We start from the raw sequence: 18,664 nt of genomic DNA on the forward strand, positions 1-18,664 counted from the left end.
AAAAACACAGTGCAAACCAGCTCTAAAGAAATACGTTTATTTGTAACTTACATGGAGACAATAGCGTCAACACAGAACGAGATAGCTTCAGGAACATAAAACAAGCTATTTTACAATGTAATGTCTCAAAGCATCCTAAATTCTACATCTCTTCTGACTTTAAGGGAGAGAGCCAAGATTATACTTTCAGTAGAGTAGGGGCTTGGATACTGATAGCCCAAAAAACTCACTGTGTGTCAACTTGACCTAAATATGTATTTTACAAATAACTCAATGAGCCCGAGGCACATGGATCATAATCTTCAAACACCTAGCAAGCTTAATTTTTCACAAGTGCATTATGCAGGAGGATTAAGTTAACAAGTGCTCTACTGTATGTGCTTCAATGTCAGACATCCGTAGTGATGCTCAGAGAGTAAGACAAAAGCCCTACCAAGGTAATCAACAAAGCAGTTATTTGGCTACCTAATTAAGTTCCTTGAAGCAAGAGGACTACTATATTATGTTATTGTTACTGTATTACTCAACTAGGAGCTGTTTTGTTTCCAATGACGAGAACACGTTATAATGTAGGCATTATAACAACAAAAACGGACATTCTCAAGAAAGTGACAAACTGGAGTGATGGACCGTGCCAAAATGTCTGACAATTAAAGGAGAGACTGAACTGTTTCTCAAGTATTCTACAGTTAAATGGCAACCAATAAGTACCCTATTTTTCTAGTGGAGGCAGAGAACTTGCTTCACAATTCTGTGGACTTTCAAAAGACAGGAAGTGTGGCCAATATGTCCTTTTTATTTAAGCTTAATTTGAGGAAAGTACAAAAAAAAGTCCCTTTAGTTATGCTTGATTAGGCCAAGTAACTAAAATATACAATTTAGCTTACTTGTCTACCTACAGAATAGTGTCTTATTAGAACTATAAAGCAGAGAATGAAGTAAACATACCACATGCTACACTAGTCCAGAAACAAGAAAAAAGTGTGCCCTAGAAAATGTCTTACCAGCAGCCTGAACAGTTTAAAAAAAGCACACAAATCTTTGATAAACACTATCTTTCCATCTTCAAACCTCTGTTCTGTATTTTTTTAAAAAGTCAATATTTTAAAAGTTTTTGGTCCCAACAATACTATATAAAACTAAGTGATCAAAACAAAACTGAGTCAATGAATTTTGAGGGTTTTTTTTTTTAGCAAAATATTTCTGAATCGGCACAACAAAAGCAAAGTTGGATATCAAGATATACAAGACTAATCATGCAAACAACTGCAAGTGAGATGTATTACTTAAACACTAAGCTCATGACTGACATTCTCAATGTATACCACAGATTTTTTTTTTTTTTTTTTTTGTATACCATGGTGTGGTAGGTATAATTAAAGGCTATCCATTCTAAGATATAAGTAGCACTCGAAATTATGTATAGGTATTATTTTTTGGGATAATCAATTCTTGTCTTTTCCTTCCACAAAACATAAACAAAAGCAACAGTAACAACAGGTTTGCTTGAAAACATGCTGTCTTTTTTAAAGCTATATTTTTAACTGCTTAAATTACCAAACACACTCTTAAGTTTTCATCAAAAAGGAAATTTCCTTCCCAAAAAGCCATTAGGCTGGTTATAGTCAGAACCTTTCCAAATACTCTGAAAGTTATTTCCAGTTTAGATTTCAGAATGTCAGCCTTGAACAGATTTAAGCAAATCTGGTTTCCTTCCTTATTAACAAGTTAGTTAGGATATTTCAGAAACACAAGTTATTGATGTGAAGTCACACGTGAATTCAAATATGAAAATTAGAAATTGAGTTGTCAGGAAAACCTGCACACATCATCATGCAAGGAAGGACTTACCACTTCTTTTCAGCCATGGCCTAGGCTGCCTGCTGAGTTAAAAAATAACAGTTTCAATCAAGTTTTCAAAACTAGATTATACCTAAATCTTAAGAGGAGTTAGAACGTGTCACATCACGTGAAAAAAGATCACCCCCCAAATAACTTGGTAACGATGGTCTCAGAAGACAACTCTGAGATAAGATCCAAAAATCTTACATCACACCTTCTGGAGAGAAACTGCCATTGTAGTGCACTACTGAATTATTTCACCATCACCAAGAAAAGGAAGTCTGCTAGCTAGCGGCATCTATCAGAGAGGAGAATATTACTCAATGAGCTTTTCTGTCTCACTTGCATAGACCTCTCTCAACTCAGAATTAGCACTTCTCAGAAATGGCTTTTATCAAAATAACTACAAATGGAAATTGATAAAATGGAGGAGGTGGCATAGGATAATATATCCTCCTACAGAAACAGGACTTGAAGTTTACTACCTCCACTCCAATCTAAAAGAAATGGTTTTAAAGCAGATTTCCAACACATTTATTGAAAAACTGTCCTAGGCAGGGATGCTAATTTAGAAATTTCAGGGAAGTTCTTAGTATACAGTCCAAGAGCTAAATATTAATAGTCTTGCAGCAAATTGAGAGCCAATATTTCTGGTTGTACTTTTTTTTTTTCTTTTGATGTTTGATATAATAAGGAGGCTAATATAATGGACTAGGGAAAAAATAATCACTGCACTTCGAATTCAACTTCTAGTACTGCATTCTGGAATGTCTAAGGAGATGGGTATTCCAAAACAAACATATAATGGATCCCTTTTGCAAACCATTAGAGCAGAAGTCCTTTAGGCTAAAGCTTGGGAGTGTGTTAGAGAATCAGAAGAATGCATAAAAATAAAAGATAACTAAAGCAATACATTTTTAAGAGACATAATTGTGTACCTAAATTTGGTATTCTAGGTTCAAAGTTCCAATAAAAGTCTAGGGCAACTAGATAAAATACTAGAACAACTAGGGCTGAGAAACAATACGGCTTCTCTTTAGCAACAGTTCTCTAAATTGTCCCTTCCTTCGCATTTGGAAAAGGTTTCTTTTAGAAAGGAATAAGGATTCTATACAATATACATTAGGGGAAAATTTAAAACTGAAGGCATTGTGTTGATTGTCATAGGCATTATTTACACTCATTAACTTATCCTCAAATAAACCTGCGACTCCTGAAAAAAGCATTTAAATGTTTTAATGCCTTTGATTGCTCAGTCTACAATACTTTTCTTCTTAAAGAAACAAATTTCACATATATAACTTCCTCTGTATTAAATCAATCAGCTAAAGATCAATATTCTTGTCAACTACCATCATCTCAAAGTGATGGCTCCATGTCTGTAACACTTGCTGAAGAATGAAAAACGTTTTAAAAATGAGCCAATCACAAATTTCTAATCAGTCATCTCCTCTAGAAATAAACAAACTAGCACTTCTAGATAAGCACATACAACAAAATATCAATGCAAATCTTCTGAAATCATCTTGCTGAAATATTGTGCTTTTCCCTTCAAATCTCAGTATCACTATTGCACATACCTCCTGCAGATGAGGGCTCAATGCATATTCTGCCCTTTTCAAAACCGCCATACAGGAAATAAAATCAAAAGGAATATCAAAGTAAATGTGCAAATAAAATTGTTGCTTAAAGCATGTTCAAAACAGTCCCTAAGACAAAGGAGTTTTAACTTGTTGGTAGAAAAACACCCAAGTGACTATACTTGGTTTTTCCACTTGTCATTAATAAGATCTCATTAAGCTAGCATATCCACACAAACCAAAGACAGAAAAAGACTGCAAACCAACAAAAGTTACCACATATTAAATAGAGTTTCCCATTCTTCAGTTTTTAACTATATTTCCTTTATATGGGGCAATAATCAGTTTAGGTAGAAAATAAGTTATCGACATACTTTTTCAAGTAACAGTCTGGGTATCCTCAGCCTCATGAAACAGGTACAACTGTTTTAAGCTGCACCTATTAGAGAACCTAGCATTCAATCTGAGAGCTCGGCACTCGTCGCATGTTTAGGGCGTGCCGATGTATTTCTTGCATTTGTCTGATCCGGTCCTTCTGCCACATTAAGTTTTGAGGCATAGGATATCTCTGTGTGCCATGCAAGTACCGGTATGGAATTCTCACATGGCAAGCTGTGGCTCTACAACGCGGCTGTGGCATGGGAGGAAGAAGCATCCACCGCTTTCTTTCAGCACAATATCGGTAGGCTTCTTTCCGATACTGTTTGTCAATATCATCACTGTTTTTCCAGCCTCCAATAATGAAAACGTCATCTTTGTAATAGCAGATAGCTGCTCCTTCAATGCTTAGGACTTCTGGAGGTAAGCTTTCAAGGATCTCATCGGAAACTTGGCTGGCAATTTTTCTGACTGCCTCTTCATTTTCTAAAGAATAACTCTTAGGACAGCATGATGCTGTCTGATAAAAGTTTGAATTGACCACGGACATTTGGAAAAAGCAGTAATTGTCAATAAGTGGCAAAGATTCCACATCTTGCCACTGTCGAGTCTCAGTATCATAGCAAGTAATTACAGCCTTTAATCCATCTTCTGTGTCCCGGTCCACAGGAGTGCGGGCAGCAATGTACACAAACCGGTCTTCAATGGCTAGCGCTTTGACATCTCGAAGAATCTTTGGTGCTGATTCCAAGTTGTGCCATTTATCAAGCTCAGGATTATAAACAGTCACGTCTTTAAAGCCAGGACTAAAGTTGCCATGTCCTCCTATGCTGTAGAGCTTCCCTTTGACCTCTGTTAACCCAAAAGAATGCTTCCTCGTCATCAGACTACAAACATGTTCCCATGTATTCAAATTTGGGTTGTATCTTTCCACAGTTTTAGCAAACCCTGGTTCCATTGATCCGGCAACATACACATAGGACTCTGTTACTGCAACAGCATGTCCATCAAGGTGATTATGAATATGGGGCAGGTTTACCCATCTGTCCTCATCGACAAAATATCCCACACATTCACTTAAATAATCCCCTCCTTCTGACACGCCTCCAATAACCATGATCACGTCCATGTTTTGCCCATAGCGAGGTAATAATGAGACATGAGAAGCGGGATGCTGGAAGGTGCCAGACTGTATGTTCTCAGCTCTCAGAGCATGCCTCTCTACTGCATCAGCCACCAATTTGACGCAAACTTCATTATTGGCCACCAGCCTCTCTGGTTTGACATGCCGAGTAAGGTAAGTAGGTTTCATCTGGGATAATCTGAGCAATTTAAAAAGTTCTTCAAAGTATCTTTCTCTCTCTTCAGCATTTCTCTGAACCCACTTCAAAACTGTTTCAAAGAGAACCTCTTCAGAATCAACCGTAATTTCCAAGTCTGACAGCCAGTCTCGAATGAGATGGAAAGGTAAAGTATAAAATTCCTCATCCTGAATTACTTTGTGGAAATTTCTCCGTATCATATCGGCAGCTTTCAGTGCAAGTTGGCTCAAGGTATACATGTGAGCTAAGCTATGAATGGCCACACAATTAGAGAGATGAAGTTTCTTCTTGAGAAATTCTCCACAAAATTCTTTTAAACGAATTAAAAGGAACCTAAAATCAAGAAAAATAATTTTCAAATGTGCATATTTTATGTGGTTGCATTTTGAGAACATCTGAATTATACAAATTAAAATGGTAAACTTCATCTTAATTTACACCCAACATTTGAAAAAAGACAAATCCCCCCAAATTAAAAAGGATTTTTATGCTGCAAAGTATATTTAAAAGCATAGTCATCTTTATATATACTTTAAATTATTTGTATTATATAGTCTATATACAATTATATATGATACATTATATATGTATCATATATACACAATGGAGAATTCTTCATAATGTAAGGTTTTCTGGAACATATCCTTTAATAAAGTACAATAGTCAGAGAAAGGCAAATACATATGATTTCACTCTTATGTGGAATTTAAGAAACAAAACTAATGTGCAAAGGAAAAAAAGAAAGATACAAACCAAGAAACAGACTCTTAACTATAGAGAACTGATGGTTACCATAGGGGAGGAGGGAGGTTGAAATGGGTGATGGGGGCTGGGGAGTGCACTTACCGTGATGAGAAATGGGTAACGTATAGAATTGTTGAATTACTATGTTGTACACTTGAAACTAATATAACACTGTATGCAAACTATACTGGAATTAAAATTTAAAAATTAATAAAAAAAATACAATAGTCCCACACTTTATTAGCAAAGGCAAATCCCAATCCTAATTTGTCTATGCTATTCCTGTCCTAATCCCGTCAGTCACTAGCCTTTTCTTCAATGAGGCAGGATCTCGGAAGAGACTTTATTGAGCCTTAACTACATGGTACAGGAACTGTGGCTCCTGGGAGGCTGTTTCCTCAAATATCAGAAAGAACATCAGTAGAGGCCTTGTGTCAGAGATTTTAATCTCCTTTTCACCAGAGTTTTCTCCTTGGGCAGCAGATAGGGGCAGGGGGTGGTGGTTTGAGGGTGTAGCCTGAGCTGGGTTCTCATTAAAAGTAGGGGTGCAAAGCAAACTCAAACAACAATAACAAATGTATGGAAGTGGTTTGGCATGTAGCGGAGTAGAAGTTGTCTGTTCACCCAAATACATTTGACACATATTTCCCTTGGATAGGGTGTTTGGAAACACTGCTCTATGAAAACAACAGATATCGTATACCAGGCCTTCGTCATGTGCTGGGCACTTCCTGTTATTTCCTTGTAAGTACCCTTGAAGGAAGGTATCATCAACAGAGTATATGGGTGGTAAGGAGAGGGATGCTGCCTCAGAACTGATGCGTAAGATTAGATGTGATGGTTGCAAGGCACTTAAAACAGTGCCTAACACAAGGCAGCTGCTCAAGCAGCTGACAGATGGAGAGAAGTTAAGAGTTTTAAGTAAATTGCCTGGGGCCTTCTCTCCTCACCTCCAATTCCCCCTATAAAGGGGGGGGGGTGGAAAAACAAGACCACATGACAGAGACAAACACAGCTTGAGTGAGTGCAATGACCATGTTCATCCATTTTCATTCAACAAACCTCCCTCTCTCAGATCTATACGTGCCTTCATCTTGGGGTCCCTGGGTCGCTCAGTTGGTTAAGCATCTGCCTTCAGCTCAGATCAAGCCCCATGTCAGGCTCTCTAGTCAATGGGAAGTCTGCTTCTCCCTCTGCCCCTCACCCTTTTGCTTTGAAATAATAAAATAAGCAAAATCTTTATACTTGCACCCATCTTTCCTCACCTTCTAATGAATGACCCACCCCTGTGCTTGGAGAAAAGCAATCAGGCAGAAACATCATCTCCCCCTGGTCAATCTGCCTGCACTCTGCCTTCCCAGTTCAGCTTTTCCATTTTATTTATTTATTTTTTTAAAAAGATTTAATTATTTCTTTATTCAGAGAGAGCGAAAGAGAGGCAGAGACACAGGCAGAGAAGCAGGCTCCATGAAGGGAGCCCGACGCGGGACTCGATCCCGGGTCTCCAGGATCACACCCCGGGCTGCACGCGGCGCTAAACCGCTGTGCCACCAGGGCTGCCCAACTTTTCCATTTTAAACACGGATTCTGTCCCATTCTTGGTTTTAAGGACTTTGCTCCTGCAATTATTCCCCCACTTCTGTAACATCAATTTCTCCTCTTCCACTGAGTCGTCTTTTTTTTTTTTTCCAGCACACAAACAAGCTCTAGTATCTCCTATCTTACAAGGGAGAAAACAACCTCCCCTGACTCTTCTCCAAACATTTCCATGTGTATCATTATTCTGACCCTCTTTAAAGGAAGACTTAAATGGCTCTTGTTAATGCCATCAAGGACCTCTATTACTGTCAAATCCAATCATCTATTATGGTTGACAGAGTTGACATGATTGGCTACCCCCTCCCTCCTCTACACCCTTTTCTAAGGCTTCTGTGTGACCCATCTCCTCTGCTGGTTCCTCTAATCTTTTGGAACCCCAAGGTTCAATCCTGTCCCTTCTACGTCTACACTCTCTTCCTAAGTAATTTCATCCAATCTCATGATATGAGATTACCATCTATATGCCATGCCTTATTCCTCCCAATCTCTCCTAATGTTCTTATATCCAACTGCCTACTCAGACATTTCCTGGACCAAAACCAAACTCCTGATCTTCCCAAACTTGCTTTCCTACACTCTTCCACATCTTAATAAATAAATAACTCCATCTTTCCAACTGCTTGGATCAAAAAACTAGCAGTCTTTTCCCTTACTCTCTACATCAAACCCATCAGCAAATTTGTCCCTTATACCCTCAAAACATATCTAGAATTGACGCACTACTCACCTTTACTTTTCTTTGATCCAAGCCTCTACCACCATTCCAACAACCTCATCTCTCTGCTTCTGCCCCAGGGGCTCCTTCCCCACCACCCCATTCTTTTTTCAACACAGTACATGCTTCAAATCAGACTGCATTGTTCCTCTGCCCCCAAAGTAAAATTCTTCAAATCAGACTGCATCATTCCTCTTCCCCTAAACCTTCCCATCTCATTCAGAGTAAGAGTTGGGAGTCCTTCCACAGACCGCAAACCCTTTGGAATCTGAACTGCATGGAATCTAGATCCATCCCCATCACCACTCTGAAGGGTCTCTCCCACCCCTCTCTATCTGCATCCAAATGATCTAGCCACACTGGCCTCCCACTATTCTCTAACATCCAGATAAGCTCCACCTCGTGGCCTTTCCACCTGTGCTCCCTACCTGAAACACTCTTTATCTCATCTCCTTTGGTTCTTTGCAAAATGTCTTCTTCATTAGGCATTCTATCTGCACCCAATTAAAAAACACAATTCCTCTCCAACAGCACTTTCTATAGGCCCTTACCATGCTGTATTTTTTCATCAAAACTGTAACAATCTGACACCTATTCACTTTACTTGTCCATCTACCAAGGTAAGTGCAATGAGGAAAGGGACTTTTGTCTGTTTTGTTCACCACTGAATTCCTAGCATCTGAGAACCCGGTGTCTGTCGCATCACAGGCACTCAATAGGTATTCGTTAAAATAACGTACCTGTAACACAATACTGCCACAACAGACGTCTCTAAAAATGGCATTCACCTGCCTCCTAACCAGTCTCTGAAGCCTCCATTCCTATCCCTTTCAGTCCATTTCTCACAGCAGCAGAATCATCTCTAAAAATAATCAAATGAGAAAATTTCTTCACCCAGCTTCCCACCACAGTAAAAAAAAAAAAAAAAAAAAAAAAATCATCAAACTCCTTTATTTCAATGCATTTCACAGACCCTTCACCCACTAGATCCAGCTCCACTGGATATTTCCTTTAGTTCTTTAAGCTAAACTGGGTCCTGCATGAGGGCCATTGTGCCATCTGCCTGGAATGCTCATTTCCCATCTTTGCTCAATAGGTCTTTCCCATCGTTTGGAGGTCGGTTTAAATGTCACCTCTTCAGAAAGGTCTTTCCTCTACCCAATCACTATCCTTTCATCCTTTTCAAATGTCAACACAGCACTGATTACACGCAGACTTTCTTTTTCACTGCCTTTGTCCCTCCACCTGGAATCTGAGCTCCCCGAGAGCAGGGCGCCCTCGTCAGACGGGCCGGCTGCATCTTCAGTACCCAGCGCAGTGGCTGCCCCAGAGCGCACAACAGACGCTCCAGAAGTATCGACCAAATGCATCCCCTCGGGGCCCCCCCGGAGGCACTGCCTCCCGTCTCCTCCACGGACGCGGCCCTCGGCGGGCGAGCATCTCCACGGCCCCGCGCGCGGCCCTCCGCATCCCGCCTACCTGTCGGCCAACTCCAGCACCTCGTGCACGCTGCCCGTGCTGACGCGGATGCGCCCGGTGTACATGTATTCGATAACGGCTTCCACCGTGTCGGGCTCGGGCCCGGGTTCAGAGCTCCACTTGCGCATCTCCACCCGGCCCGAGCGGGACTCCGAGAACTGGCCCGAGAGCAGGGGCGTGAAGTACTCGGTGGCGGCGGCCAGCACCGAACGGTGGGCCCGGAACTCGCGGCCTCCCGCGCCGCCGAAGCACAAGGTAATGTCGCAGAAGAGGCCCTGGCGCCGCTGCTCGTTCTGCCTCCAGGACAGCTCTGAGCAGTGAGAGCTGCACTCGAAATCCTCGGCCTCCGGGCCCGGATCGCCCCCGCTCGCCTCCATTGCAGAGATGCCGGGCCCAGACCCGAAGTCCACCGTGCCGCTGCCTCGGACTTCGGCGGCCAGCCCTGCAGAGCCGGCGGCGGCCGTCTCCATGCTCTCCATCTCCAGCACCTGCAGAGACGCGGCCGCTGCCGCCGCCGCCGCCGCAGCCACTGCCGCCGCCGCCATCTTGACGCCGCCGCGCCCGACCTCCGCAGTCTCGGAACGATCCAGCCGTTCTGGTGCGACACAGAGGGATTCTGGGAATAAATAGTGGGCGCGGGGCGGAGCCGGCGCCGCGGGTGTGCGCACGCGCGGCCGCCCCCCGCCCGGAGCTGTCCGTCCCACCTTGGACAGGGCTCCACGGTGCTGCTGTCCGCAGACGTCCCACCCGAGTTTCGGTGGGTTGTGTGTGCGTGTGCGTGTGCGTGTGCGCGCGCGGCTTGTCTCCTTCCCCTTCACGAAGGCATGCTCCTCGTGGCCGTGTTGTAGAACAGGAGCCACCCCGGACCATCACCCATTGTTAGTGTCTCGGGTGGCAACAGTGGATTTTTAGAGTTAACATGGATTTAGAGTAAACATTAGAAAAGAAAAAAAAAGGCTTGAGACCGAGCCCCAAGTAAGTGGATGAGGGTGAGAAGTTACTCAGTGCCTCTGATCTAATTTATCTTCTTAAAATGGAATAGTATCCAAAAAAAAAAAAAATGGAATAATATCTATGCTGGGAGATGGCTGTGAGGATTAAACGAGATGCTTGGGTTTTACGTAGGGTTTGATTCGTACTTACTGTTCCATGCATACTTGTTAAAAAGATGAATAAAAGCTACTTTGGGGTTTTAAGCAAGGGAGTGGCTCAGATGCGTGTTTTAAAATATCACTGGTGGCTCTAGAAATAATGAAAAAGTGGCACTAGTGAAAAGAAGAGACATGGGTAGATAAAAGGGATAATGAAAGGATAAGATCCCTAGGAGGTGGCAACCAGAGAGAAGGGGAGTAGAAAAGGATGACTCTCTGTGGCTTGAGTATCTGAGTAGAGCTTGGTTCCTATTCACTAAGGGAGTGGTACAGATTGGAGAAGATGGAGTTTTTATTTGTTCATAATTTTTCTAGTTTTATTTTTTAGTATACCCAAGGTGGGCCTCAAACTCACAATCCTGAGATCCAGGGATCCCTGGGTGGTGCAGAGGTTTAGCGCCTGCCTTTGGCCCAGGGCGGGATCCTGGAGACCCGGGATCGAATCCCATGTCAGGCTCCCGGTGCATGGAGCCTGCTTCTCCCTTCTGCCTACGTCTCTGCCTCTCTCTCTCTCTGTGACTATCATAAATAAATAAAAAATTTAAAAAAAAATACTGAGATCCAGTCGGATGCTCCAACAACTGAGCCAGCCAGGAGCCCCCTGGCAGGGGTTATGTGCGCACAGGGGGTGGTTTCCTTTGAAGCTAGTGGGTTTTTTTGTTTGTTTTTAAGATTTTATTTATTTATTCATGAGAGACACAGAGAGAGAGGCAGAGACACAGGCGGAGGTAGAAGCAGGCTCCATGCAGGGAGCCTGACATGGGACTCGATCCCAGGTCTCCAGGATCAGGCCCTGGGCTGAAGGCAGTGCTTAACCCCTGAGCCACCCGGGCTGCCCTGAAGCTAGTGTTTTGATTAGTTATTTTCTGTGTGTGAAAAAATGGATGAACATTTTAAAAAATGACATGTAGTAAAACCATTAGAAAGTATAGTTCAAAGGAATACAGAGGAAAGGACACAGAGGACACGAGACAGTATGTCTTGTTACTAGATAGTTTATTGAAACCAAACTGATAATACAGAAAAGAGACTGAGGTGGCAGCTCCCAGAATCTTGGTGGATTACAGATGCAAAGTGGCTGGAGACAAATCGTTGAACCCACACTTCAGTAACAGACTGATAAATCAGTTGCATAAATACGGAGAATGAAAGACACGAGACATTTCACAGCTTTTCGCTTTGCGTTTGTTTTAAACATATGTATGTTACAACTTTACATTTTAAATTACTATTCCATGTATTTTGTGACAATGGCTAAGGATGCAATGGTCCCATCCCCCTGACATAAGGAGAGTTTGGTCTGCAACATAGAACATTTCGGTGAGATACCAAACAAACCCTTAACACATAACACATCAACAGATCTTTAAAAATCAGTTTAACACAACACTCTTCAGTTTATAGGAGGAAGAAAGAGAAGTGGAAAAGTAAGACATTAGGGATGTTTTCAATTGATAGTGTCTTGAGGTCTTAAAAGTTTCATTCCCTTCCTCTGAGGGAAAATTTTTTTTTTTTAACTAATAGAAAGAAGAAAGCAACATCCTAATATCCTACAACAAGGAAAAACACTATCCTTACAGTGCTTAGATGCTTCCATATAATAAATACAGCAGGTACCAGAGCAAATGTCACAATTTATTGGCTTGGCTTGGTTTTTATTCTATGCTTACAAAAAAAAAAATACTAAGCTTCTTTGTGTGGACTGACCAGTGTTAGCCTGTGGCTGTCTTCGGTGCCTGGACATCAATAGCTGTTTACATTCCAGGCCCATCCTATAGCAAGCTCCAGTGCCGGCTGTCTGTACGCAGTTTCCCAGGGGAGGAGTTCTTGTCTTCACTTTACTGCAATAGGGTTCCTGGCTCAGTTACATGCTCATATGTTCCGGAAGAACATATGAAATATCATCCCAAGGGTGACGATAAAGCCCCTGCTTCAGCCTCTTCTGATCGAGATAGTGTCCTGAAATGGAGCAAAGGCATCTTTTTTGTTAAGAGTTGGTGAGTCTGTTAAAAGTCTGGCAAGCGGGAGAGGATAAGGATGAGAAATCTAATACAAAAAAAAAAAAAAAAAAACGAAGTAAATCCAGATCTACTGCATAGGTGGATGACAGCCTGGGTAAAAGGCAACTGTCAGATTTCATTGTTTTCCTGGGCTAGCAGTCATTTCCAAGAACAAAGGAATATAGATAAAGGGGGAAGTTAAAGTACGAAAGGAAGGATTAGGGACAATGATGAAGATAATAGGACATGTAGAAACTTCCCACATAGGTTAAGTGTTCTAGATGAACCATGGGGGGGAAACCAAATCAAACTGAATTCTTAATAACAGCAACAACTACCAACTCACCGATGAAGCCCATACTCCTTCCCAGCACAAAGATGCCATTGAGAGCTCCAATGTCAATATATTCATCAGCTTCCTCCCTGCAACACACAATCAACCTGTGGTTTTAAAACGGCTCACATGACCACCTTCCTCCCCACAGACAATACAACTTCTGCCCAAGAACAAAGTTTCAAAGTAGAGAAAGGATGCTCTGGGTATTAAAAGTAAAGATAATTTTTGTTTCCTTTGTGCTTCTCCATATTTTCTAAATCCTCTGTAATGAAGGGTGCCTGGGTGGCTCAGTGGTTGAGTGTTTGCCTTTGGCTCAGTTCGTAATCCCGGGGTTATGGGACTAAGTCCCGCGTCCGGCTTCCTGCATGGAGCCTGATTCTCCCTCTGCCTAGGTCTCTGCCTCTCATGAATAAATAAAATCTTAAAAAAAAAAAAATCCTCTGTAATGAGCATTACTCTGCTTTTGGAACTGGAAGGAAATAACAGCATCAATAATTGTTAAGATTAAAATGGCTACAGAACTCACCGGGTAAAAGACCCACAGTTTCTAAGCATGTCAACAAATGCAACTCCGATGAAACCGTCTACGTTCAGGATAAGATTTGGTTTCTAGGAAGGCAAAAAATTCAAAGCACTTACTATTTCTTTGTAATCTTCAACAATTACTACTAATCTAACTATAGATTCTGACCACAATTTACAAACCTCCCAACAAAACACCCCAGCTGGTTAGGAAAGAAGTGTCAGTTCAACTCCCAATGTCTAGCAAAGGACCCAACACCTAGTTGATACTTGGTATGTATCTGTTGAACTTAGTGCAACAGAAATAAGATTTCCCGGGGCACCTGGCTGGCTCAGGGATTGAGCAGACATCTGCCTTTGGCTCAGGTCGTGATCCTGGAGTCCTGGGATCGAGTCCTGCATCAGGCTCCCTGAGCCTGCTTCTCCCTCTGCCTATGTCTCTGCCTCTCTGTCTCTCATGAATAAATAAAATCTTGAAAAATAAACAAATATATAAAAGTTCCCAGAAAACCAGGTTTGATTTTTGGCTGCACAATCGAAATGTAGGCTGGCTCTTATTTTCCCCAAGAAATTCACCCACAGCTATGATTTGGGAATTAGGGACATTTTCTCTTTTACCTTTGAGGTGGTAATCTTCTCAACTTCCAGTGCATAGTCAAGCAAGGGGGTGGCAGGGAAGTGCTGTTTGACGTAATCTTTGAGGATCTGCACCCGCATGTCTGGGTTGTTTATCTAGAAAGTGACCCAAAGTTATAGAGGAACCTGCCCTAACATCACTATTAAGAGATATGTTTGTGCTCCTGCCACAGACAGACACAAACGCATGTATCACATCCAGGATGTGTGTTTCAGGGAACTGATTCACACAGATTATGACAGATACTACCGTGGGGCTCAAGGTTTCTAAAGTCTTTTATGTTACCAACAAGGAACTGAGACCTGGAGATCTGGAGATGTTAACTGAGTTCACCACAGGCCTCAGTTTAAGCACCAGGGGACCCAATCTCCAAAAGTTTTAGGTTCTGGCCACAAATCATGTTGCCCACCAGCTCAGCAGCCTCATCCAGCTGCAACAAAGTTCAATAGAGTTCTTTGTTTTTAAACTGGCAAGCACTTAATGATGTGGGGAAGCAAAGCACCCCTGATATTTGAAGAAAAGCCCTGGACCTGCTGTCCACGGGCCGGCAAAGCCCATTTAGAGACCCACACTAAGCAATAATTGGTCAGCAGGGCAGGGAGGTGGTTCAGGTGCCAGCCAAGTCCCAATACTACAGTGACTTGAGCCACTACCAGCTCCCAAGCAGATAGCACTGCTCCAGTCCACAGTGCAGGGCCTCCTTCGGAGAGAGTGTCAGCCCTGTGCTGCCACACTCAGGCTTTTGGGTTTCTTCCTTTATGGAATCCAAACTAACCCAGCGTATCTCTGCTAAGGGAGGAGGTCACTGAGGCTGCAAACCCTGGATGTAATGTCCCTCAGAGCTATTAACACAGTCCCTGATTCTAATGCAAACCTATTTAAGGGCATTCTGTATTATAATGGAAAAATAGCTGCCTTATTTTGACATCTGTCAACACGGCCAAAGCTCTGCAGGTTAAAGGAAATCAGGGGCCTGGGTGTTCCCAACTAGAACAATGCTGTCTCCATCTACCTTAAGGAGAACCACAACTCACCGACTTCACTCGGTGCCCGATGCCCATGATCAGCTTTCCTTCCTTCTTCATCTTGTTCACGAACTCCATGGGGATAATACCACTGTCAAAGGCTTTGCTGAACATCTTGGCAGCTGCATCCAGGGCACCCCCAAACCGGTCCCCCTGTAGGACAGGCAAGCCCATGTTGTCCTAAGCTGGAAGAGCCTCCTTCAGCTTCGCAGACCAATCTGGCATACCCCAAACTTCCCCATAACAGGGTTTTACATGCCAAGGCCCCTTCTAGGACCCCGTGGCAGCCAAGCCCACATCGCCAACGCCACATGTCCCCTGAAATTCTCCCCTCCCGGGATGCCAGTACTCACAATAGTGAGCAGCCCCGAGGTAAGGCTGGAAACCAGGTCCTTTCCAGCCCGAGCACAGATAATGGTGTTGTGAGCCCCAGATACGGCCGGCCCATGATCTGCAGTCACCATCAGGCACATCTCGACGAACTGGCAGGCATATTTGGGTAACCTAGAGGCGAAGGGAAGGGACACTAAGAGGAGGGTCAGAATAGAGGCAAGCAGCTGAACAGGAGCTTCGCTGACCTGAGAATCCAAGCTCCTACTTGCTCCCATCTCCCTGGGATCATGACCTGAACTGACCTGAACCAAAGACAGATGCTTAACCAAGTGAGACACCCAGGTGGCTCACAAATACTGCTTTTAAAACAGAATTAGCCACCAGGGTCTGAAAATCTCTCCTTTAGGCAATGGCTTTCAGTGTAAGTTGCTGCAATAGAATGTAACCTGCAGTTGTGGCTTCCCTCTACGTGACAGAAGGAGAAGTGAGACACCTGCCCCCTTCCCAGTGTAGGAGGCCCTAAGTTTCCCCCAACTGATGATTAAGAATGAAGTCTGGAGACATGGGGATGCAGGAGCAGACAGGGAAACCCACTCAGGTGTTATAACCCATGAACTCCTCCCAGGAAGGGCCTAAAGCATAATCAAGATCTATCTCTGCCTCTGAGGGCATGACACAAACCAAGACTTTGACCTGGCCTTCTGCTCACGGTGACCCTAAGCCAGGGCTCTGTGAATCGGGTACTCACTGGCCCCCTTACCAGCTGTCAGTCCCAGGGGAAGGCTAAGCTTGGGAGTTGCAGAGAAACTAATTTTTTCTAATGGGCTGATGAGAGAGGACTCTGTACAAGGTACTTCATGCCTATTTAGCAACTCTACCAGGCCAGCACCCTTTGAGCTACCAGACCCATCCAGACCTTTCTCTCAAAAGGCCTACATTTATTCTGTCTCATTTTTTTAAGAGCCCCAAGGACAGAGGCTGATCTAAGATCCCTGATGGGCTCATTGCTTTCTACTTCTCTTGGTTGAGACTGGCCTCTCTGTCCTTGGAAGACCTAGGAACAGCCGGTATCTCTTTCCTCTGGCCTTGCAATTGATCTGTGGCCACTGATACTGGACATATTCCCTTAAGGTTGCCCACCCCCACTCCCTTGTCAGGGGAAAATCCTTAATTTTGAGTCACAGGTGCCAGAGTCCTGCCATCTTTTGCCCTAGCATTCCCTTACCTTCTCTGGAACCACAGGAGGCCAAGGACCCCACCAATGCCCATCTCTTCCTTGAAGACCTCAGTGATGGGCATGCCTGCGTAGATGAGCTCCTGTCCTCGCTCATCACAGATGCTGGTCATGAATGAGGCAGGTTTGCGGATCAAGCCCAGCTCCTGAGCAGAGATGGTGGCGGGGGAAGCAACATGATGTGACCACAGAACCAAAGTGGCCCAAATAGGTCTTAAATTCTGACTGCCAAATACCAACTCTCAGACAAACTTCTCCCAAGAAAGAAGTACAAAAACCCTTTCATTATACGGTTTCAGGTGTAGAAAATAGGAGTGCCATGCCCACAGCAGCCACAGTTTCAATCTGCATGTCCCTTTTTACCTCACAAATGGGTCCCAAGAAGAGGGAATAGAGTTCAGAAACCAACCCAAGGTCACCTGGCTAAGAAATCCAAGAATGAATCTAAAGGGAAATTTTTCTAACACTTCACAGTCAGCTGCGAATCCCCCCATTAAAATGTAATGAGGCACGTGACTGTGGAAACGGGATCCCCTTAAGACATCCTTCACCCAAGGAAAGGGACTGGGCCTAACTTCTAGCTTCGAGAGTTGGGGCACAATGGGGGGACATCGTTGCCAACTCTGCCTAAGACCATTTCTCCCATTATCCTCTATCAATTTTAAGATTTAAAAGGTTTTTTTTTTTTTTTAATTTTTAAAATAATAAATGTGTGTCCAAGCCCAGAGTACATACTCTGCAATCTCAGTGCTAACTGCTAGGGAGAAGGGCCTACCGATTTTAAATTTTTTTTTTTTTTAAGATTTTATTTATTTATTCATGAGAGACAGAGAGAGGCAGAGACATAGGCAGAGGGAAAAGCAGGCTCCCTGTGGGAAGCCCAATGCAGGGCTCCATCCCCTCGATTTTAATTTAAAAATGCATTTCTGGGGACGCCTGGGTGGCTCAGTGGTTGAACATATGCCTTAGACCCAGGGCATGATCCTGGAGTCCTGGGTTTGAGTCCCACATCGGGCTTTTGCATGGAACCCACTTCTCCCTCTGCCCATGTCTCTGCCTCTCTCTCTGTGTGTCTTTCATGAATAAATAAATAAAATAAAATAAAAAATTTTTTTAATTAAAAAATAAAAAAACCCCACCTTTCTGCCTTAGCTTTTGTCAGTTTAATGGACATCTATTTGGCCTTCCTTTCTTCACTTTTATTTACATACACAGACACATGGAGGATACACAACAGTTTTGTATACCTTTGTTTTTTCGTAATCATGATATACTTCCTGTTTATCACATATCCAAATATGTCCATATATACCATATATATCCATATATACCATAATATCCTATTTATTCAATGAACTTGAATTCCATAAATGTTGGCACATACATAGATCTAGTTCATTTCTTTAATCTGCTATATAGTATCCCATCATCATATGACAAAACCACAAGGGAGTCATTCTTCCACTGATAACCATCAACTGGAAAAATTTTGAACACATTTGTGTGAATGCATAAGCATTTCCCTGAAATAGCTTTCTAGATATGGAATTACTATGCCATCTGGTGTGAGCATGCTTTTTTTTTTCTTTTGGTGGTAATCTCTACACCCACCCCAATATGGGGCTTGAAGTTACAACCCCAAGATCAAGAGTCGCACATTCCACCAATTGAGCCAGCCAGGTGCCTCAGGGGTGAGCACTTTTTTATTTTTAGTTTTTTAACTTTTAATTTCATTTTATTATTTATTTATTTTTTAAAATCTTAAT

At 42.9% G+C, this 18,664-nt stretch overlaps 2 protein-coding genes across 7 annotated transcripts in view; both read right to left on the minus strand.

The window, feature by feature from the left end:
• Window positions 1-21: 21 nt before the first annotated feature.
• On the minus strand, window positions 22-10,282 carry KLHL11 (kelch like family member 11). 2 transcript variants are annotated; one of them, XM_072780534.1, is made up of 3 exons: window positions 9,660-10,282; window positions 8,921-9,042; window positions 5,317-5,455 (listed from the first exon to the last, which is right to left on the minus strand). In XM_072780534.1, exons 1-2 carry the CDS (start codon window positions 10,202-10,204, stop codon window positions 8,976-8,978), a joined length of 612 nt encoding a protein of 203 aa, XP_072636635.1. In that variant the 5' UTR covers window positions 10,205-10,282; the 3' UTR covers window positions 5,317-5,455; window positions 8,921-8,975. The 2 variants fall into 2 exon arrangements, with proteins under 2 accessions (XP_072636634.1, XP_072636635.1); XM_072780533.1 differs by lacking the exon at window positions 8,921-9,042 and having other exon boundaries at window positions 22-5,455; window positions 9,660-10,266.
• Window positions 10,283-11,789: 1,507 nt separating this feature from the next.
• ACLY (ATP citrate lyase) overlaps window positions 11,790-18,664 on the minus strand; it is a 44,651-nt gene continuing 37,776 nt past the window's right edge. For all 5 annotated transcript variants that reach the window (XM_072780522.1, XM_072780521.1, XM_072780520.1 and 2 more), the window contains 7 exons: window positions 16,890-17,044; window positions 15,685-15,835; window positions 15,341-15,484; window positions 14,288-14,401; window positions 13,674-13,756; window positions 13,157-13,233; window positions 11,790-12,769 (listed from right to left, as the gene is read on the minus strand). In XM_072780522.1, the coding sequence (XP_072636623.1) occupies window positions 12,675-12,769; window positions 13,157-13,233; window positions 13,674-13,756; window positions 14,288-14,401; window positions 15,341-15,484; window positions 15,685-15,835; window positions 16,890-17,044 (819 nt within the window). In that variant the 3' untranslated portion in view covers window positions 11,790-12,674. The remainder of the gene's footprint in view (window positions 12,770-13,156; window positions 13,234-13,673; window positions 13,757-14,287; window positions 14,402-15,340; window positions 15,485-15,684; window positions 15,836-16,889; window positions 17,045-18,664) is intronic.

Source organism: Canis lupus, chromosome 16, assembly GCF_048164855.1.
Source record: "Canis lupus baileyi chromosome 16, mCanLup2.hap1, whole genome shotgun sequence".
Classification (NCBI taxonomy): domain Eukaryota; kingdom Metazoa; phylum Chordata; class Mammalia; order Carnivora; family Canidae; genus Canis; species Canis lupus.